This window comes from Suricata suricatta, chromosome 6 (assembly GCF_006229205.1).
Source record: "Suricata suricatta isolate VVHF042 chromosome 6, meerkat_22Aug2017_6uvM2_HiC, whole genome shotgun sequence".
Lineage (NCBI taxonomy): Eukaryota > Metazoa > Chordata > Mammalia > Carnivora > Herpestidae > Suricata > Suricata suricatta.
The window spans coordinates 9457102-9478751 of NC_043705.1; the positions used below are offsets into that span (position 1 = coordinate 9457102).

The 21650-nt window shown below is 40.0% G+C and overlaps 1 protein-coding gene across 3 annotated transcripts in view; it reads right to left on the minus strand.

Annotated features, from left to right (window-relative positions):
- COMMD10 (COMM domain containing 10) overlaps positions 1–21650 on the minus strand; it is a 197503-nt gene that overhangs the window by 169182 nt on the left and 6671 nt on the right. For all 3 annotated transcript variants that reach the window (XM_029941565.1, XM_029941566.1, XM_029941567.1), the window contains exons 3-4: positions 19278–19388; positions 16830–16985 (exon numbers count right to left, since the gene is read on the minus strand). In XM_029941565.1, coding sequence (XP_029797425.1) covers positions 16830–16985; positions 19278–19388 — 267 coding nt within the window. The remainder of the gene's footprint in view (positions 1–16829; positions 16986–19277; positions 19389–21650) is intronic.

The following is a 21650-nucleotide window of genomic DNA, read 5'->3' on the forward strand; positions in this document are numbered from 1 at the left end:
TTTTACATCTGTCTAAAACAGAGAAGTTTCCACTATTTCCATTATAACGTATGGAGATTTATTTCCTCAGGCAATAGAGGTGCGGAGTTTGCCAAAGGACACAAGACCACACCACCAATGTAGAAGTACCTTTCACTGGAAACATTCTATATACCAGAAAGAGTACAGATGATTATTCCTCAAACTTTGACCTTCTTTTCTTTGGAAAGAAAATAATACAGACTATGAAGAAGGTACTTTTCATCAGCTCAAATAGATCCATTAATCAAATCAGCAAAATTTTAAACAAGTCTGTCCTTTGGAGGCCCTCCAGGAGATCCCAAATTTTATTTCCCACGTTTAAGCTGGTTGTGCCCAGCTTACAAGGTTGCATTCTAAAATGTCTCATTCGTAACAAAGAACAAATCTGCAAAGAGAATAATATTATAAATGGTGATTAAATTACCAAGTAATTCCCAAGTAGTTTAATACAAGAAATGCAAAGTGGTTCCCTACTTTTGTTGTAACAAAAGAGCAGTACCGAACACCCAAAATAGAACAAAGTTCTCTCACCAATGGCTAAAAACAATACCTCAGCATTAAGACGAATCTTCAATTTCCAGCATTTTATACCTGTGGTTTCCCTTAGTACTCTATACACAAATATCAGCCCAAACACAAGTATCTAATTTGAGGAAAGCTTGGTGCTTTTCAGGATACTAATGATTCCTATCTTTATGGAAATTCCATTAAGTTTATGAATCCTGCACTTCTTACCAAGAGAATCAGACTTTCACCCTAGTTTTCTATTCATTTTTGGCAAAAGTGATACAAAGACTGGCTTGTACACACGGAGAAAAACAAAAATAAAATAAAATTACCATTAACTGAGATGGGAAAACTGCAGGAACAGTTCCAAGAGGAATGATCCAAAAACCAGTTCATTTTTTTTAATGTTTAAGTTTGAGATGCTAATTAGATATCCCATAAGTTAGCAAATCAGTAACCTCTGGCTAGAGAAAAACGAAAATTATAAAATCGCATTTAAACTCTGAAGCCTATGTGAAATTGCCAGGGAATGTACAAAAGAAAACAGAACAAAACCAGGGACTGAGGCCTGGCTCTTTGCGAAACTGTGGAAATGAGGCACTGCCACAAAAGTAGCAAAGATGACCAGAAAGGCAGCCAGGAAAAGGAGAAAAACCAGAGGAGGATGTATCAAACTTTATACCATCTTTGGTGCTGGTGACATAAAAATGCCTAAGTTTACAAACAATCTCTGTCTCCAAAGCTCTAAGCCTAGCGATGAAGACAAACACTGAACAAAAACAACTATGATGTCACATGTCTTCATACATGCAGAAAATCTCAAGTTTATCTGCTGAAAAACTACTAAAACTAGTGGGTGATTTTTAGGAACATTACAGCACACAAGATTAATGTGAAAAATCAGCATTGGTTCAAGATAATAGAAACAAATGGAAAATATAAAAAATGCAATCCCATTTATAGTAGCAACCAAAATCATGAAAGTACATAGTGCCTTTGTCTGGGCTGCTGTAACGAAATACAGCAGACTACGTGGCTTCATAGTAAATGTCCCTCACAGGTCTGGAGGCTGGAAGTTCAAGATCAGAGCACCAGCACAGTTGGGAGAGGGCCCCCTCCAGGCTGCGACTTCTCTCTGTGTTCTCACCCGTCACAGGGGGCAAAGCAGCTCTCTCCGGCCTCCGCGTTATTCCCACTCATGAGGGCTGTCCCCCCACGAACTAACCACCTCCTAAGGCCCCACCTCCTGTCATCACCTTGAAGGTTGAGTTTGAACAGAGGAAGTTGGGGAAGACATATTCAGTCAATAGCACAGGGATAACTTTAACAAAACCTGTGTATATCCTGGTCGTTGAAAAACGACACATGTTTCCAGAATAAATTAAAGAAGGTATCAGTAAATAGAGATACACCATGTTCATGAATTTAAAGGCTCAATGTTGTTAAAAAGTCAGTTCTTCCAAAAGTGATCTATAGATTGAGAACAATCCAATTAAATTCCCAGCAGGCACTTTCCATAGAAACTGACAAGCTGATTTTAAAATTTAAATGGAATAGAAGGGGGCCTCAGTGGCTCAGTCAGTTGAGCATCTAACTCTTGATGCTCAGCTCAGGGCATGATCTCGTGGTTGTAAGATCAAGCCCCGCATCGGGTTTGTGCTGAGTGTGGAGCCTGCTTAAATTTCTCTTTCGCTCTCGCTCTCTCTCTCCCTCTGTCCCTCCCAAACCCTCTCTCGTCCCCATAAATAAATAAATTAATTAATTAATTAATTAAATAAAATAAAATAAAATAAATTTTAAATGGAATGGAAATGACCTAAAAGAGCCAAAGCAGTTTGGGATGTGTGTGTGTGTGTGTGTGTGTGTGTGTGTGTGTGTGTGTGTGTTTTGTTTTTTTTTAATTTGGAAGAACTACACTACCTAACTTCAAGACTTACTATAGGGGAATCTGGGTGGCTCAGTCAGTGAACGTCTGACTCCTGATTTCGGCTCAGGTACTGATCTCACAGTTCGTGAATTCAAGCCCTGCATTGGCTCCGTACTGACAGTACCAAGCTTGCTTGAGAGTCGTTCATTCTCACTCTCACTCTCTCTTTTTCCTCCTCCTTCTCTCCTCCCCACCCAACATATGCTCTTACTTTCAAAATAAATAACTAAACTTAAAAAAAATGTTTAAAAGAAAAGGACTTATTATAAAGCCACAGCAATAAAGATGCTATGCCACGGTAAATGATGCTGGAGTAACTAGGCATCTACACAGAAAGGACATGAACAACACCACCTACTTAACACCCAACACAACAATGAACTCAACATGGATCAGAGACCTAAATGTAAGTGCTATGCCCATCAAACTTCTGGAAGAAAACACAAATGAAAATCCTTGTTATCTTGGGATAGGCGTAGAGATTTTAGGTAGAACATTAAAAGCATTAACCATAAGAAGAAAAAATTATAAACTGGACTTCATCAAAATTAAAACTTTGGTTCTTTCTTTATTTATTTATAATGTTAATTTTGAGAGAGAGAGCAACAGAGTTTGAGTGGGGGAAGGGCAGAAAAAGAGGGAGACACAGAATCCAACAGGCTCCAGGCTCTGAGCTAGCTGTCAGCACAGAGCCCAACGCAGGGCTCGAACTCATGAACTGTGAGATCATGACCTGAGCTGAAGTCAGACGCATAACCGACTGAGCCACCTAGCTGCCCCTTAAATGTCACCATTAAGAAAAAGGAAAGGCAAGCCACAGATTGACCAAAGAGGATTCTTACCACTTAGTAATAACAAGTCTATACAAAAATGGGCAAAGATGTGAACAGATAATTCACAAAAGAAGACACAAATGACCAATAAACACATAAAAAGATATTCAATACCTTTATGTTCACTATCCTCGCCGCTATTAGAAAAACTGAAATTTAGGGGTCCCTGGGTGGCCCCATCAGTGAAGCGTCTGACACCTGATTTCAGCTCAGGTCCTGATCTCACAGTTTGTGGGATAGAGCCCTGTATCTGGCTCTATGCTGACAACATGGAGCCTGATAGGGATTCTCTCTTTCCCTCTCTCTCTGCTCCTCCCCAACTCACAAGTGTGTGGTCTCGCTCTCTTAAAATAAACTTAAAAAAATTTAAAAGACTGGCAATACCAAGTGTTGACCAGTATGTGAAAACAATTACTGGCAGGAATGTAAAATAGTGGAACCATTTTGGAAAACTGTTTGGTAGTTACACTTAACCAATTAATGCACCCCTAAGTATTTATCCACGAGAAATGAAAATATATGTCCATACAAAGATGTACACACAAATATTAACAGAGTTATTTAAAGGAGCCCCAAACCAGAAATGGCCCAGATATCCATCAGCAGGTGGATGGACAAGATGGTATATCCACATGACAGAATACTACCCTGCAGTGAAAATGCACAAACTACTAATACGGATGAACATCAAAATCTGACCCAGTGGAAGAAGACAGACAGGAAAAAAGGACATCTATACGATTCTATTCAAACAAAATGCAATGCAGTTTATAGTAACAAAAAGTGGATCAGTGGTTTTCTACAGCCAAGAGAAGGGGGAAAAGGGACTTCCAAGGGGCATGAGGCAACCTTTTTTTTTCCCTTTAATGTTTACTTATTATTGAGACAGAGACAGAGCACGAGCAGGGGAAGGGCAGAGAGGGAGGGAGACACAGAATCAGAAGCAGACTCCAGGCTCTACGCTCTGAGCTGTCAGCACAGAGTCCGACGCAGGGCTCAAACTCACAAACCACAAGAATATGACCTGAGCCAAAGTCGGATGCATAACCGAATGAGCCACCCAGGAGCCCCGAGGCAACTTCTGACTGAAGGTGATGAAAATGCTGTGTGGTGACTGTGGTGTACATGTACCAAAATTCATCCAACTGTACAGTTTAAAAGGATACGGTTTACACTATGTAAATTATAACTCAATTAACATTATTTTTTAAACAATACAATATACTGGGGTGGCTCAGTGAAGCGGTAAAGTATCCGACTCTTGATTCTGGCTCAGGTCATGATCTTATGGTTCGTGAGATCGAGTCTCGCATTGGGCTCTGTGCCTACCGCGTGAAGCCTGCTTTGGATTCTCTCTCTCTACCCCTCCCAAGCTCGCTCACTCTCTCTCAAAAATAAATAAATAAACTTAAAAACAGTAACAACACACTAAAGGTTATACCAGAAGAATGACAGCTTCAATGGGAGAGCATCTTCAGCTGCCCGCTCCCAGCACCCTGTCTCCCACCCTCTGATCTCTGGCAAGAACAGGAGGCAGTAAGCCTCCCAGGGCCACGCCACACTCGCTACTGCTTGCATCCTAGAGAAAGAATCCTCACTTGTGACATCTGTAAGTAGAGACAATGTCAGGATCTCAGAGACAACTGCTATGCAATAGGGCATCCATATTACACAGACGTGCGTAATTACCATTTACCACAAAGATGCAAACAGATAAACTGCTTGAATTGATACTGGTGTATCCTGCACCTGGGTGATGGCCAGCCTCCACAAAACACGCTACATAAATCATCCTGCAGAGGGCCATGCATTAGGCGATCTCCAGATGACATCAAAACTCCCAAAGTGCCCAAGCCAATGCCCTTCGTTAATGCTGCTGCTACACCAATTCATCATAAGGGGTACAAATGCTTTATTGTGAGTATCACAACTTAGGGACACTGCCTAATCCAGATCCTTAGGTTTACATGTCACAAAAATCACAGGGTGCCTGGGTGGCTCAGTCAGTTGAGCGTCTGGCTTCGGATCAGGTCATGATCTCGTGGTTCGTGGGTTTGAACCCCGGGTCAGGCTCTGTGCTGACAGCTCAGAGCCTGGAGCCTGTCGTCAGATTCTGTGTGCGTCCCTCTCTCTGACCCTCCCCTGTTCACTCGCTCTCTCTCTCTCTCTCTCTCTCAAAAATAAATAAGACATTAAAAAAATATTAAAGAAAAAATGTCAACCTAGTCTCACTGCGAGAATGGCATGGTACCTAATTATACTCCTTGACTCAGAGACTTGGCCAAAATGCCTAACCATGGTCTTCCCATCCATGCTGAAAAGTGAAGAAGGAGAACATCAATGAACCATCCTTCAAGCTCTTTGCCACCTCGGCATCCCAAGAATATATGAAAATGAGAGCACAGGGTTGAGGACACTGAAATGTCATTCAACCAATGCTCTCACAATTGGCAACACTCTCAAAAAGTACATCAAGTCTATTTAGCAATTTCTGAATACTAGGCACATAATAAGAGTAATTTTGCTAACAGCACAATTTTTGGCATTGGTAAAATCTTTATTTAATTTGTTAATGGTTCTGGTTTTAGGCAATTATTTATAAAGCAGAGAACACATTTCTGTTTCAAATAAGACTGATTAAGGGGCTCTTAGATCTACGGCTCTTTAAATTGATTGCTGTAATACAGCTAATGACATCACCTTGTTTTCCGGGAGAATTTCGGATTCAAGCTACAGCAATTCTTTCTCTATTTCCGCTTTTGAAAAGGAAAACATGTAAATGGTGAAATCAAGTATTTCAGCAAAACTCAAGAGTCATGAAATAAATGAACCACAAAAGGTGTGAAGTATGACCAAATGGAAACACATAAGAATACGAGGTGGTGCACACCTGACTGGCTCCATCAGAAGAGTGTGCAACTCTGGATCTCGGAGTCGTGAGGCAGAGCCCCATGTTGGGTGCAGACATTACTTAAAATAAGTAAAGTTTAAAAAAAAGAATATTAGGAAATAATATAATCCACATCCCCTTCTTATCTGATCTTTCTCCAACCATAAGTACAAATAGTCTTCTTTATAAGCAAACCTGATAGTTTACAACTTGTAAAACAGAGACATTGTGCATTTATTCATTCAACAACTATTTATGGACTCCCCACGATCTTCCAAGGGCTAAACTAATAGAAATACAATATTAACCAAATGCCTTTGTGGAGCTCAGAGTCTAGTAACAGAGACAGAAATTTTTAAAAATAAACAAGTGAAATATGTAGTGCCAGGTAAGATTAAATGTTATGTTAAAAAAAAAAAAGTGAAGTAAGAAAGTACCAAAGAGATGTGGCCTCTTTTCACTTTGATCATCAGGGCAAGACTCAATGACAAATGTGACATTAGAACAAACAGGTGAAAAAGGAAGCCGGTCACATGACTCTCCACAGAAGCTCTTTTGAGTAAAGAGACTGAGGTGACCAAAGTCAGCCAGGTGAAGGGTATGAATAGGTGAAGGTCAGCAAAATAAGATAGTGGGCGGAGGGTGTCAGAGGTCACGAGGAATCGTGAGAAATTTGACTTCTATTGTAAGACACATTGAAAGCCTTTGGTGGATTCGGAGCAATGGAAAGATTGAATAAGATTCAGAATTTTTTAAAAATCACTTTAGGAAAAAAATTTTAATGATTTATTTTTGAGAGTGAGAGACAGAATGTGAGCAGGGGAGGGACAGAGAGCAGGGGAGATGCAGAATCTGAAGACAGGCTCCAGGCTCTGAGCTGTTGGCACAGAGCCCGACGCAGGGCTCAAACCCACGAACTGTGGGATCATGACCTGAGCCAAAATCGGACACTCAACTGACTCAGCCGTCCAGAAGCCCCAAAATACTACTTTTAGAGTCCTAATCTTGTAATAGTATGAAACAGTTTATATTACATTACCCTCTTTACAAATAAAATTATAACCACTAGACCAAAAAAACAATGATTTGAAGGCACTGGAGAACAACTAAAAGCAGGTAAAAGTTAAGGGACTTCAACTCATTAAGACGGGAACCACACGAGGTGATGGATCCACATTTATAGGACTTTCCCCCAGTCCATGCAGCACAGGCTGGCTCAAACTCAAATCAAGACTCTCAGATCTCAGTCAAAAGGTCAGCAAACCCATTCCTTGGTATGGACCCAAGAGAAGTTAAAATATACATCCATGAAAGACTTGTACACAAATGCTCACAACAATCTTATTCATAATAGCCAGAAACTGGAGACAACCCAAATGTCCATGAACATGGGTATGAAGAAATACATTACACAACATACAGAACAACAACAGAAAAAGGACTGATCCAAGTAACAACATGAATGAATCAAAAAAAAAAAAAAAATCACAGTGAGAGAGATTAGTCAGACACACTTTTCTGAGACCATTTACATTATATCCCAGAACAGACAGAGCCAATCTATGGCGACAGAAAGTGAAGGCGAGACTGGAGGAATCAACACTGGGGGTTTTCCAGGTGATGAAAAGGTTCTTTATTTTGTTATGGACAATGATTAAACGGATGTGTATAATTTCGGAAACCCATCAAACTGAACTCTTAAAAATCTGTGCATTTTACTGCAGGTAAACTATATTTCAATGAAAAGTATTAAATAAATATAGCAGCATTTTAAAGCTCCAAACACTGATATTCAGTCAATCCCAGCACATGAAAAAACATGTCTTTGACTTAATTCATAACATGCCAACAACTAAAGTGACACCGAGGCAGAAATCTGACATGTATGTGTATGTAATTACAACAAAATACCTTTCCTATACATGCAGATGGTAATGTTAGGAAGTATTCAAATCCTAAAGAAGTGTTCAAATACATATTCCTGGCTCTGTACCGTGTTTTGAGATTTAGCTACATGAAGTGTGCTCTTTCTGCCCCCTTTATATAAAGCTATTTATCCAGCCTTAGGATTCCAAGAGAAATGAAACAGGATGTCAAAGAAAATATTAAAGCAAAATAATACAGTACACTTTACAAATATCAAATCCAAATGTCTAATTTCTTACACTCCATATAAAAACCATGTATTTTTAACAATAGTTGAAGCAAACAATTACCAGTTGCACTTATTGATCACGTAAACTGCACTCTAATGGCTGAAAGGGGATATATGTGTGAGAATGTTACAGGAACATTATACCCTCAAGAACACTGGCTATCCAATTTTATATGGAGATTTCTCAAGAACCTGCCAGAAGATAGGATGAAATTTCACTAATATACAATATAATGAGTAAATATTATAAATAAACTTGCCATGTGACTGGTAAAGTTAAGAACACTCTCAACAAGAGAAATTCACATTAAACCTAGTTCAAACAGGGGCACCTGGGTGGCTCAGTCGGTTAAGCATCTGACTTCAGCTCAGGTCATGATCTCATAGTTCAAGCCCCACATCGGGCTCTGTGCTGACAGCTCAGAGCCTAGAGCCTGCTTTGGATCCTGTGTCTCCCTCTCTCTCTGCCCCTCCCCTGCTCACACTGTCTCTGTCTCTCTCAAAAAAATAAAATTAAAGAATATATATTAAAAAGTAAATAAATAAACCTACTTTGAACACTGGAAAGAAACGTTGTGTCAAACACGTATTTAAAAATTCCCTAACAAACATATAATTTGGAATGTAAAATCGTTTTAGAAAAATAAGCCTTTATGTCCTCTAATATCAAGTGTGACGCTAAAATCTAGGTGGCAATACAGCATGATGACTTAGGAGTGTGACTGCATGCATCAAAATCCCCGCTTTGCCGTTTTAAGGTCTCAGAAAATTAAGGTAAATACGTCAATAGCATCTGACATGAAAGTTTTTACATTTATATAGTGGGAATATACGTACAGGAAGTCTTCGCAGAATCTGAGGAGTAAGAGGAAAGTATTCAAGTTCTGCCTGAAGGGAAACCCGTCATTTAACTAATGCTTGGCATCGTGACGAAACTCGGGAGGCAGGCCTGTTCTGAGGGCCCTGATGACACAGGCCATGGTGGCGAAAGAGGGAAGGGTACAAAATTCAAGTAAGTGTGGTGACATTCCAGTCTCACATCTCTGGAAAGACTAAAATAAACATATTTTTTAAAAAAGTTGAGATGGGATAAAATTTAAAAATCTCTTCAATCGTATCTGGCAAAAGGCTACCATCAAGATTAATTTTCAATCTGCCTCTCCCTTACTGGATCTAAATAAATAATACAGGATGAAAGGAGGCGCGTTAAAAAATTAAATAAAAATAAGCACCTTTGAGTTTTTACTTATTATTTAGTGGAATCTGCCTCTTTGAATTCAGAATTATCAGCCACAGGTGCTCACCGCCAGCACCACACCGAGAGGTTGCGGGGTGGCCCGTCAAGTACCAAAACAGCAGTCACGGCAAATATGCCTTTTGTTCATTACATAACAAGTCTCTGCCACACATTTTTGCTGCAATTTAAGTGACAGGGTCTGTTGTCACACATAGGCCAAATAGTTATCAGAGCCAAAAAGGAAGACAGCATTATCACTGCCAGAGGTAGCATGATTTGAAAGGAACAAGGCTTAGGGCACCTGGGCGGCTCAGTCAGTTAAGCACCCGACTGATTTCGGCTCCGGTCACGACCTCACCGTTTGTGAGGTCAAGCCCCACATGGGGCTCTGCACTGACAACACGCAGAGCCTGCATGGGGTTCTCCCTCTCCCTCTCTCTCTGCCCGTCCCCTGCTCCCACACTCTCTCTCAAAAATAAGTATATAAATTTTTTTTTAAAAAGGCTTAAAAACTAGATCTGATTCTCAGGTCAGTTTCACCACAGACCAATTTGGTTGGTGTGGTAAAGTTACACTTCATAAGGTTTTATTTTCTTCCTTTCTAAAGATATCCTACATACACACAAACTATGTCAACTGCTCTTTGCAGGAAAACTGTGTAGCTAACACCTCAGCAGAGGTACAGTATTAACGGCTTAGGAGGGAGGCAACTGTGCCGAATCCCAGCTCTGCCATTTATCCAACTGCATGACCCTGAACCAAGTACTCAATCCCTCTAAACCTCGATTGTATTTTAAATATAAGCTGTAACGATGAGCAGGTTTTACAAGGTACGAAGCACCCGCAGAGTATGTGGCCCCCAAGAAACACAAGAAACGTGTGCTATGATCTCAAGAAGGAAGAACAAAGCTGGAGGTTTCCCAATTCCAGATTTCAAGACACACCACCGAGCCATGGGGCCAAAACAGTACGGTACAGACACAGAGGTCAATGGAGCAGAACAGAGCCCAGAAATAAACCCAGGCTTCTATGGTCAATCAATCTATGACAAAGGAGGCAAGAACATGCCACGGGGAACAGTGTCTTCAAGAAAGAGCACTGAGCAAACTACGCCGCTGCATGCAAAAGACCGAAACTGGACCACTTTCTGACACCACACGTACAAATGAACTCAACATGCACTAAAGACCTAAAAGTGAAACATGAAACCAGAACACTTCTGGAAGAAAACGTAGGCAGCAAGTTTGACATGGACCATAGCAACATTTTTTTAGATATGTCTTCTCAGGCAAGGGAAACAAAAGCAAAAATAAACTATTGGGACTACACCAAAATATAATGCTTTTGCACAGCAAAGGAAACCATGGACAAAGTGAAAAGACAACCTACCGCAAGGAGAAGATATTCTCAAATGATATATCTGATAAGGGGCTAATATCTAAAATATATAAAGGACTTCTAAAACTTAACACCAAAACCACAATCTGATTAAAAACTGGGCAAAGGACCTGGAGAGACCTTTTTCTGAAGAAGATATACATGTGGCCAACAGATAATGACAAGATGCTCAGCGTGACTCCTCCTCAGGGAAATGCAAATCAAAACCACAATGAGATATCACCTTGTAGCTGTCAAAAGGGTGAGAATCAAAAAGACAGTAACAGGGCAAGGATGTGGAGAAAAAGAAACTGGTGGGGATGTAAGCTGTGCAGCCACTGTGGAGAAGAGCATGGGGGTTCCTCGAAAACATAAAAACAGGGGGGGTGCCTCGCTGGCTCAGTTGGCAGAGCATGCAACTCTTGATCTCAGGGTCGTAAGTTCAAGCCTCACACTGGGTGCTGAACTTCTTTAAAAAAAACCTTTTTTTCATAGAAATACCGTATGATCCAGTCATTCTTTGGATACTCACCCAAAGGAAGTGAAAACTCTAATTTTAAAACATATATGCACCCTCTATGTCTACTGCAGCACTATTTACAATTGCCCAGATACAGAGGAACCCAAGTGTCCACCAAGAGATGAATGGAGAAAGCCGTGCTAAATGTGCACAATGTGCAAGGGACACTACTCAGCATTAAAGAGAACGAGATCTTACCATTTCCAACAACGTGAGTAGACCTAGAGAGCATTACACTAGGTCCAGGAACTCAGACAGGTTACCACAGGATTTCACTGACATGCGGAATCTAAAAAGCAAAAGAATGAATAAACAAGCAAAAAGCAGGAACAGACCCGTAAGTACAGAGGATACACTGAGGGCCGCCAGAGAGGAAGAGGGATGGGGATGGGCAAATGAGGAAAGGGGGGGTGGGGGTGGGAGATACAGACTTCCGGTTATGGAAGAAGTCACGGGCATACAAGCCCAGGGAATGCAGCCAATGGTACCGTAACAGCAGTGTCTAGTGTCAAAGCGGGGCCACACTGTGGTGAGCACAGCTTAACACACAGACGGTGCATCTGAAGTTACTGTAACATTGTGTGTCAACCATACTGGCGCAAAAAAGAAAGTCTGCTATCACTGCATTAATTAAGCATTGAGGTATTAAAATAATGTATTAGCTAGCCTCTCGGGCACTCTGTATTAGCGAAAGATAATTTTCTGCATCTCAAGGGAACAATGTACAATTAATCATGTCCTTACCACTTCCTTTTTGCATATTTTATATGACAAATGACTAAACCACTTCTTAGATATTGATACAATGCAACATAATTTGGAAAAGAAATACTACCTTAAAAAAAGAAAAATGGGCATCTGGGTGGCTCAGTTGGTTGAACGTCTGACTCTTGATTTTGGCTCAGGTCATGATGCCAGGGTTGTGGGATTGAGCCCCACATCAGGCTCTGCACCGAGCGTGTGCCCTGCTTAAGAGTCTCTGTCTCTGTCTCTCTCTCTCTCTCTCTCTCTCTCTCTTCCCCCCCTTCTGACCCTCTCCTTTGCTCTCTCTCTCAAAAATAAAAATAAAAATACTATCATCTGGAAGACACTGAAAAATTACTCACTCTGGAAGCAGAAAAGAAATATGTTTAACCATGCAATTATACTATCCTTGTATAAATTCAAAAAAGGGGACCCTATAAAATAAAATTATACAAATAGAAACCAGGCAAATACTAAAAGGCAAGTGGGATCTCTTAAAAATGGAAAGGGTTAAAAGAAGAATTTCAGGGACACAAAATGGAAAACCTAAAATATGTAAAGGATGTAGGGAAAAGTAGAAATTTAACTGATGCAAAATGAAGTAATGATGTGGAGGATGCTTGAGGACACTCAGAATGCAGAGCTCAAAAAAAAAAAAACAGGAGAGAAATGAAAATAATAAAGGGGCACTTTCTAAACACCTGTGGCTAACATCACACTTTATGGTAAAAGACTGAATCCTTTCCCTCTAACACTGGAAACTAGGCAGAGCACCTGGTTGGTCTGTCGGCGAAGCATGCAACACTGGATCTCAGAGTTGTGAGTTTGAGCCCCACACTGGGTGTATAAACGGCTTAAAAATAAACTTCCTCAAAAAATAGACAGACGGGGCGCCGGGGTGGCTCAGTCGGTTGAACGTCTGACTTCGGCTCAGGTCATGATCTCACCATCCATGGGTTCAAGCCCCGCGTCGGGCTCTGTGCTGACAGCTAGCTCAGAGCCTGGAGCCTGCTTCAGATTCTGTGTCTCCCTCTCTCTCTGACCCTCCCCTGCTCACGCTGTCTCTCTGTCTCTCAAAAATAAATAAAAAACATTAAAAAAAAGGATAGGTAAAATTGGAAGCAGGGCAGGATGTTTGGACTTCTGATTCCTATTTAACATCATATTAAAAGTCCTACTCAGTGCAATAGGGCAAGAAAAACAGGAAAAGAAGAAATAAAAGTGTCTATTCATAGACAACATAACTATCCATAAATAAAATCCCAAAGAATCCACAAAAAAACCTGCTGTAACCAATTAAGGAAATTACCAAGGTGACAGAATACAAGGTCAATATACAAAAACCAACTGTTTCCATATACTAACAAGAAACAATGAAAAACCAAATTTAAAAAACAGTACCATTGACAACAACTCCAAAAACACAAAACCTTGGGCACAAATCTAACAAAATGTATGTAGGACGTGCATGCTGAAAAACGAACACAACTGACATACGAAATCACAGAGGACCTAAATAGAGAGGTGTACTCAGTACTGCTAAGAGGTCATTTCTCTACAGACTGATCAGTCAGTTAAACATAACCAAAAATCCCAGCAGGATTTTTTTTATAGGTCTAGCAAAGGCAGTTTTCAAATTTATATGAAAAGTCAAAGAAATCAGAATATCCAAAAAATTATGGGGAAAAAACCCCACAAAGTTAGCAGACTCACAATACTTGATTTTTACAGTTTACTACACAGCTACAGAAATTAAGGCAGTATGATATTGGCATAAAGAAAGAGATTCATGGTACAAACAGATAGTCCAGAGAAATACCCACACAAATATGTCAGATTTTTGACAAAGGGGAGAGACAATGCAGCGACAAAAAGATGTTATCAATAAATTATGCCAGACATGTATAAATGAACGTCTAAAATGAACATCTATACGCAGAAAAAGGTAAATTTAATCTGCACCTTATACCAAATAAGCTCAAAATGGATCTTAGAGCTAAACTGAAAACATAAACATATAAAACAGAAGAAAATAAAATCCTTGTGATATTGCATTAGCCCACAAATTCTTAGATACAAAAGGATTGATAAGAGAAAATAATTGATACATCAAACTTCATTAGAATAAAAAGATTTCCCACAAATCATATGTGAGAAAGGAACACGCCTAGAATAATATATAAAGAACAACAGAAAGAAAACGAACACTGTCCACACATCTTAACAACCCAGAACAAAAAACTTCCCATGCATTTCCATCTGCTGGGGTTTATTCCTGAGACTGTCCTTTAAATTACTATAATGGAACTTCCTCATCTTTCACAATGTGGAAATACAACTAGGCAAAAGATGTGAACACATATTCTACCAATGACGATATATGAGGTCAAGTAACCACATAAAGAAGAGATCATATAATCCGTTATTAGGAAAACGCAAATTAAAAACACAAAGCATCACTATGAACCTAAGAGAATAGCTTTGATAAAAAAATAAGTGACAATGAAGCGCCTGGGTGGCTCAGTCGGCTGAGTATCTGACTTCAGCTCAGGTTATGGTCTCACGGTTCATGAGTTCAAGCCCAGCAACGGGCTCTGTGCTGTCAGCATGAAGCCTGCTTCCAACGCTCTGTTCCCCTCTCTCTCTGACCCTCCCCTACTTGTGCTCTCCCTCTCTCTCTCAAAATTAACATTAAAAAAAATTTTTTTAATGTTTTATTAATTTTTGATACAGGAGAGACAGAGCATGAGAGGGGGAGGGGCAGAGAGAGAAGGAGACACAGAACTGGAAGCAGGCTCCAGGCTCTGAGTTAGCCATCAGCACAGAGCCTGACGTGGGGCTCGAACCCACGAACGTGAGATCTGACCTGAGCCGAAGTCGGAGGCTTAACCGACTGAGCCACCCAGACGCCCCAAAAATAAACATTTAAAAAAAAAGTGTAGGGCATCTGGGTGGCTCAATCAGTTAAACGACCAACCTCCACTCAGGTCATGATTTCATGGTTCTTGAGTTCAAGCCTCATGTCAGGCTCTGTGCTGACAGCTCAGAGCCTGGAGCTGCTTCAGATTCTGTGTCTCCCTCTCTCTCTGTTCCTCCCCTGCTAGTGCTCTCTCTTGTTCTCTCTCTCTCAAAAATAGGTAAAAATATTTTCTAAGAACTGTTTTTTAAAACTGACAATACTGAGTGGTGATGCACTGGAACTCTCAGATAGTGCTGGCAAAATGTAAAATCATATGAATCCTTCACAAATTCTTATAGAAAATGGAAGAGGAGGGGGGAACACATCCCAGCTCATTTTCCAATGCCAGTTTCACCCTGGCATCACCAAAGAAATCACAAGAAAGCTATAGACCAATAACCCTCGTGAACAAAGATGGAAACATTTTTAACAAAACATTAGCAAATCAATCCGCAATACATAAAAAGCAGGATAAGCAACAATCTATGAGACTGACCCCAGGAATACAGCGGGCTGTAAATCTGAAAATCGGTGATGTAACACAACCTACTATTAGAAAAAATGTCACAATGTACATAGCAGCACTGTCAACAGTAGCCAAATCATGGGAACAGCCTAAATGTCCATCCCCTGATGAGTGGATCAAGAAGATGTGGTCTAGATACACAATGGAGTACTACATGGCAATGAGGAAGAATGAAATATGGCCATTTGTAGGAAAGTGGATGGACCTTGAGGGTGTCATGCTAAGCGAAATAAGTCAGGCAGAGAAGGACAGATACCGTATGTTTGCACTCATAGGTCTAACAGGAGAAACCTAACAGGGGACCATGGGGAAGGGAAGGGGGGAAAAGAGTTAGGGAGAGGGAGGGAGGCAAATCATGAGAGACTCTTGAATACTGAAAACAAACTGAGGACTGAAGCGGGAGAGGGAAGGGGAAGGGGGTGATGGTCATGGAGGAGCACACTTGTGGGGAAGAGCATTGGGTGTTATATGGAAACCAATTTGACAATAAACTATAAATTTTAAAAAAAGAAAAAAAAGAAACACAAATTGGGCAGCATTTTTCCCCTTAACAACATAAAACACAAAGCAAATAAAAAATATATCCAGAGGGTTCCAAAAAAAAAAAAAAATTAAAAAAGGTCACAATCTGTGTGATCATCTTCACCTCTACTAACAGTGACTAAAGGTCATTCAACAACTTCAAAACACTGCTGTTATTTTCTATTTGTCCCACAGTGTCCCCCTTTTCACTATTTGCACAAACATTGAGTTCATTCGCTAGGCACAAATACACACACACACACACACGCACACGCACAATTACGTGATTTAGTAAAAATATAGTAAGACTTACATATAGGTACACCATTAACAGGAATAACCAATTCTGCCCAGGTTTAAAAAAAAAAAAAGGAAAAAAGACTGTCTCATTCCTATTCTGAAGTTAGAGACACATTTTAAACCAGCAAGTAAAATTAAATCACACCGTGGTGGCCAATATGTACAGAAATAATCTTAAAGACGCAGTGAATTTATTCTTTCTTTTGCCCAACAACCTTTCTACAAAACATGACCACCTTGAAAGCCCTTCCAGTACAACAATTTTTGCCACTCTTACTGGGAAGTACCGCTGGGGTAGTCTAATCGTATACCTTGTGGGGAGCAAGAATCCTCTGTCTGAATTTCTCAACCGTTTCTTGACCCATAGAAGACCACGCACTGCCGAACGCTTCTGCTTTGTCTTGTCTGAGATGAATGTTCTCGAGCTGCTGCTGCAGAGCCGCAGGCTGCACGTGGTGATACACCGCCTGGTTGTGGGAGAACAAGCATTACCTACGTGCCTCGTGTTCACACGGACACCCTGAATTACAGCAAACACAGAACGACCTTTAAATGATTTAAATCAACAAAAAAATCTCCTATTTCTATCAGAAATGTTTTATTTTTTTTTAATGTTTATTTATTCTTTGAAAAAGACTGAAAGAATGAGCATGACCAGGGGAGGGGCAGAGACAGGGGGTCACAGAATCCACAGCAGGCTCCTGGCTGTCGGCACAGAGCCCAACGCGGGGCTCAAACCCACGAAACACAAGATCATGACATGAGCCAAAGTCAGATACTTAACCGACAGAGCCACCCAGGCACCCTGTGTTTTATATCTATTTACCAATAATAATATACACAACAAGGAGATGCAGGGTTAAGTTGCCTAATTTAAATTATTCAGGCTACACTTTCCCTTTTCGCCTGTGTCCTAAGTAACCCTAAATCCACTTAATAGAAAAATTTCTTTACGTCAGTTACGTAAATGGTACCCTATTTAAAATATCACTTCTGGGGTGCCTGGCTGGCTCAGCTGGAGGAGCACGCACCTTTTGATCTCGGGGTCGGGAGTGTGAGCCCCACGTTGGGTGTAGAGATTACTAAATAAATAAATAATGTAAACAAAAAAAATAAGCTAGCATTTCCTTATTTCGCTTAACTATTTCAAGAAACGTACAAATGGTTTCATTTCCCAGCTAACAAACTTTCTCCAAGAAGCACTTTCTCAAAACCACCTTCGTCTACCAACTTCCTACGTCATATATAATAAAACATTACAAACATATATAACAAATATTGTAAGCATAGATAATAAAATATTGTAAACATGTAAAAATAAAACATTTTTAACAACATCTATTCTATTTCTTCACATCATTCTGGAACAACGTTCTCATGAAGCCCACGATGCTGGGTCCCATGTGAGGACCCTTGTACTGAAGACCCCCAGGGCTCAGAGCCACGGTCACCTTTATGACCCGTAACCTGCAGGAGAGGTCTGGGCGCCTGCCTTCCTGGCCGTATCTGTTCGCTAGAATGTCCATGAAGCCACCGTACTGTTTATTTATTTTATTTTATTTTATTTTATTTTATTTTATTTTTTATGTCGTCAGGATGTTTATTGGAGAATAAGATAGCTTATGTGTACCTTAGGAGTTTTATTTTCCAGATGAAACAGAGTATGTAGTAATAACAAAATATTACAGCTCACATTAAAAAAAATAGATTAATCAGTCAAATCTTTTGTCTCTTCCAGGTTGGAGATCCAGCTACCGTACTATTTAAACTTTTATTTCACAAGTATTCTATGAAGTCAACCAACAGGCATTTATGGAAAATCTATTTTAAGCCCAGCAAAGTGCTAGGTTTATAGAAGAGGAACTAAAAATATGACAGGTCCCTCACAAATTCCAAACCTAGGGAAGGCGGACACACGTGAATGAACGACTAACGATGCGCTCCTCTCCGATGAGCCAAGGATAAAAGGAATCCAAATTAGACAAGTCTGCCCAGGGCAGGGGGCAAGGCCGCGGTGAAAGGAGATGGAGCTTGAACCAAACTTAATGACTGAAAACCCGGGATGCAGCGGCAGTTCAGCAGGAAGAAACTGTATGACGCAAAGTCCTCTGACAATTACTTCTTTTCTACATGTTTTATCGGCCTCGTCAAATTAATCCGCCCAAAATCATTTATTAAATTTCTTAGATAAAATGGGCTCATTTCTCCAAGTTATTATGCCTAGTAACAATGAATTAAAACGTTTTATACCTGTCTCAAGTCAATGAAGTCTTGATTCGCATTGTTAAATTCTTTACTCACGGTACTCAGCATTTAGATTCCTTCAGAGAATGCAATACGGTGGGGAAAAACCATACATTCAAATATTTTTACTACTTTAAAATTCTCAAGTACAATATATTCACAGCTTCCATCTGTATCCTTTTTATGAAAAGATAAAAAGTAACAGGGAGCCCCTGGGTGCCTCAGTCGGTTAAGCGTCCGACTTTTGATTTAGGCCCAGGTCACGATCCCACGGTTCGTGGGTTTGAGCCCCACATGGCGCTCTGCGCGGACAGCCTGCACGGCCTCCTCTCTCTCCTCTCGCTCCATCCCTCCCCCTAGCTCGCACTCATGTGTGCGCTTCTTCTCTCTCTAACATAAATAAAGTTAAAAATAATTTTAATGGAAAAGTAAATAAATTTATAAAAAGTGACAGCTCTCATAGCAAATCTGCAGTAAAGAAAGCATGGTTAGGAGGTTTGGGACAATAAAAATACCTGTTCTAAAATGAAGGATATGGTCTCCAGAACTAGGTGAAGATCTTGTTTTTCTAGAGAAAACGCGGCCTGAAGCTTTTCTTCTTCTTCCTCACTGAAGCTGTTCTCAGCCTAAAACACAAAAAGCAAGCTGTTAGCACACATTCAGGTATTCAAAACTTAGCCGACTGGCAAGTATCTCAAGACTCACTTAGTCACACAAGGATGAGAAATGTTAAGAAAAAGTGAATCCAGGGTAAAACAATCTAATGGTTGTAAACTGCAACAACTCAAAATCACAGCACGATTCTCTATGTGGAGCATGCCAAACGAAGCTCATTTAAAATAACTTATTAAGAAAAACATTGCTTTAAGTTCTATGATTTATAAGCAGTAGAAACTATTAGTAAATGTCAAAAGAAATGGACAGTTAGAGAAAATAATCCTAGATGGCAAACCCCCAAAATGTTAATACTAAACAGTAATCTCCATCCTCCACATTCAAATACACTTACTGAGTATCTATTACATGCTACAGAGAAAGTCAGTTCAGGTCCTCAAGTACACAATACTTGAGAGGAAGAAAAACAAATACTTACTCATGTAATCTTCATTTTGATGAGTTCTGCAAAAATGTGGGTTATTACAAGAGCATACATAAAGCAAGAAATTAGGTCTCTTTTATCATGTTCATACATATTTTCCAAAACCAACACATTATACACATTAATTTTATGATCAACACATGAAAGAAGACAGCTGTCTGAACAGAACCTCTGAGAAGTCTTTCTTTCATATCCAAAATATTCTCTTTCATCTAAAGACATTGGTAGATTCAGTAGGAAAACTGTATACCACTAGAACAATGTTGTCTTTTAAAAAAAATTTTTTAGTATTTATTTATTTTTGAGACAGAAAGAGACAGAGCATGAGTGGAGAAAGGACAGAGAGAGAGAGAGGGAGACACAGAATCAGAAGCAGGCTCCAAGCTCTGAGCTGTCAGCACAGAGCCTGACACAGGGCTTGAACTCACGGATCATGAGATAATGACCTGAGCCAAAGTCAGACGCTCAACCAACTGAGTCACCCAGGTGCCCCTAGAACAACTTTAAAAAGAACTCCTTAAAAAATAAATTAATTAAAATAAATTAAAAATACCTATGTTATCCACACATACTAAAAACTCTCCCTCTGGCTGCCTCTCCCAAACAGCAATATGGAAAAATTCAGTTCCATGAGGACAATGTACACGCTGACTGTTCAAAGCCACATTACAGCTTTAAGCTAGCGGATTTTGGGAGGCTACTCACCAGAACTCCCAGTCTCTACTACCTGTTTTATGACTGATAACATCGTGAGTCCAATTTGGCCAAAATGCCAATCACTTACCTCAAGAGCAATGTTCTGACTTAACAGTTTCAGAATTTCTGTGACTACCATACATCTTCCTGAAATAATGACCTATACAGTACCAGAGTTCATCAATGAGAGGAATATAACAGTATTACATGTATATAATCTCTGAACCACATGTTGTATTAAGTTCAATGGATATTATAATTTCACTTCCAAGTTAGTCCATCTGATGCCTTTGAACATATGCCAAATAGGCTGTTTTCACAAAATAATAATAGTGATTGAGGAGGTACAAAAATAACTTTCAATGTCCCCAGTATGTACAAGGAAGGGAGATTTCTAAAACCAAAAAAATATAGCAAAAAAAAAAAGAAAAGAAAAAGAGAGACATTCTCAGGATTTCTAAGGGCATTATTTAATAAAGTGGTTTGGGGGGTACCAGGGTGGTTCAGTCGGTTGTGTGTCTGACTCTGGATTTCGGTTCAGGCCGTGATCTCACAGTTCGTGAGATCGAGCCCCTATGTCAGGCTCTGTACTGACAGCACAGAGTCTGCTTGGGATTCTCTCTCTGCCTCTCTCCCTCTGCTCCCCACTCCACCCCCCTACCCTGCTCATTCTCTCTCCCTCTCTCAAAATAAATAAATAAACTTAAAATATATAAGGGGTGCCTGGGTGGCTTGGACAGTTGAGCGTCTGACTTCAGCTCTGGCTGTGACCTCACAGCTTGTGAGTTCGAGCCCCATGTCAGGTTCTGTGCTGACAGTTCAGAGCCTGGAGCCTCTTCGGATTCCGTGTCTCCCTCTCTTCTGTCCCTCTCCCACTCAAATCTGTCTCTCTCCTTCAATAATAATTAAACATAAAATTTTTTTAATAAGTAAATAAAATGGAAAGTGAATGTTAAATTTTCTACATAAAGAACATATGCCATAAATACATGTACACAAGCAGAAAGTAAAAACACATGAAGAATATAAGGCAGTGCTACATGAAGTGACGTGAAAAGGTCTCTTAAAAAAAGTGGCAAGTGAAAAAGATAAA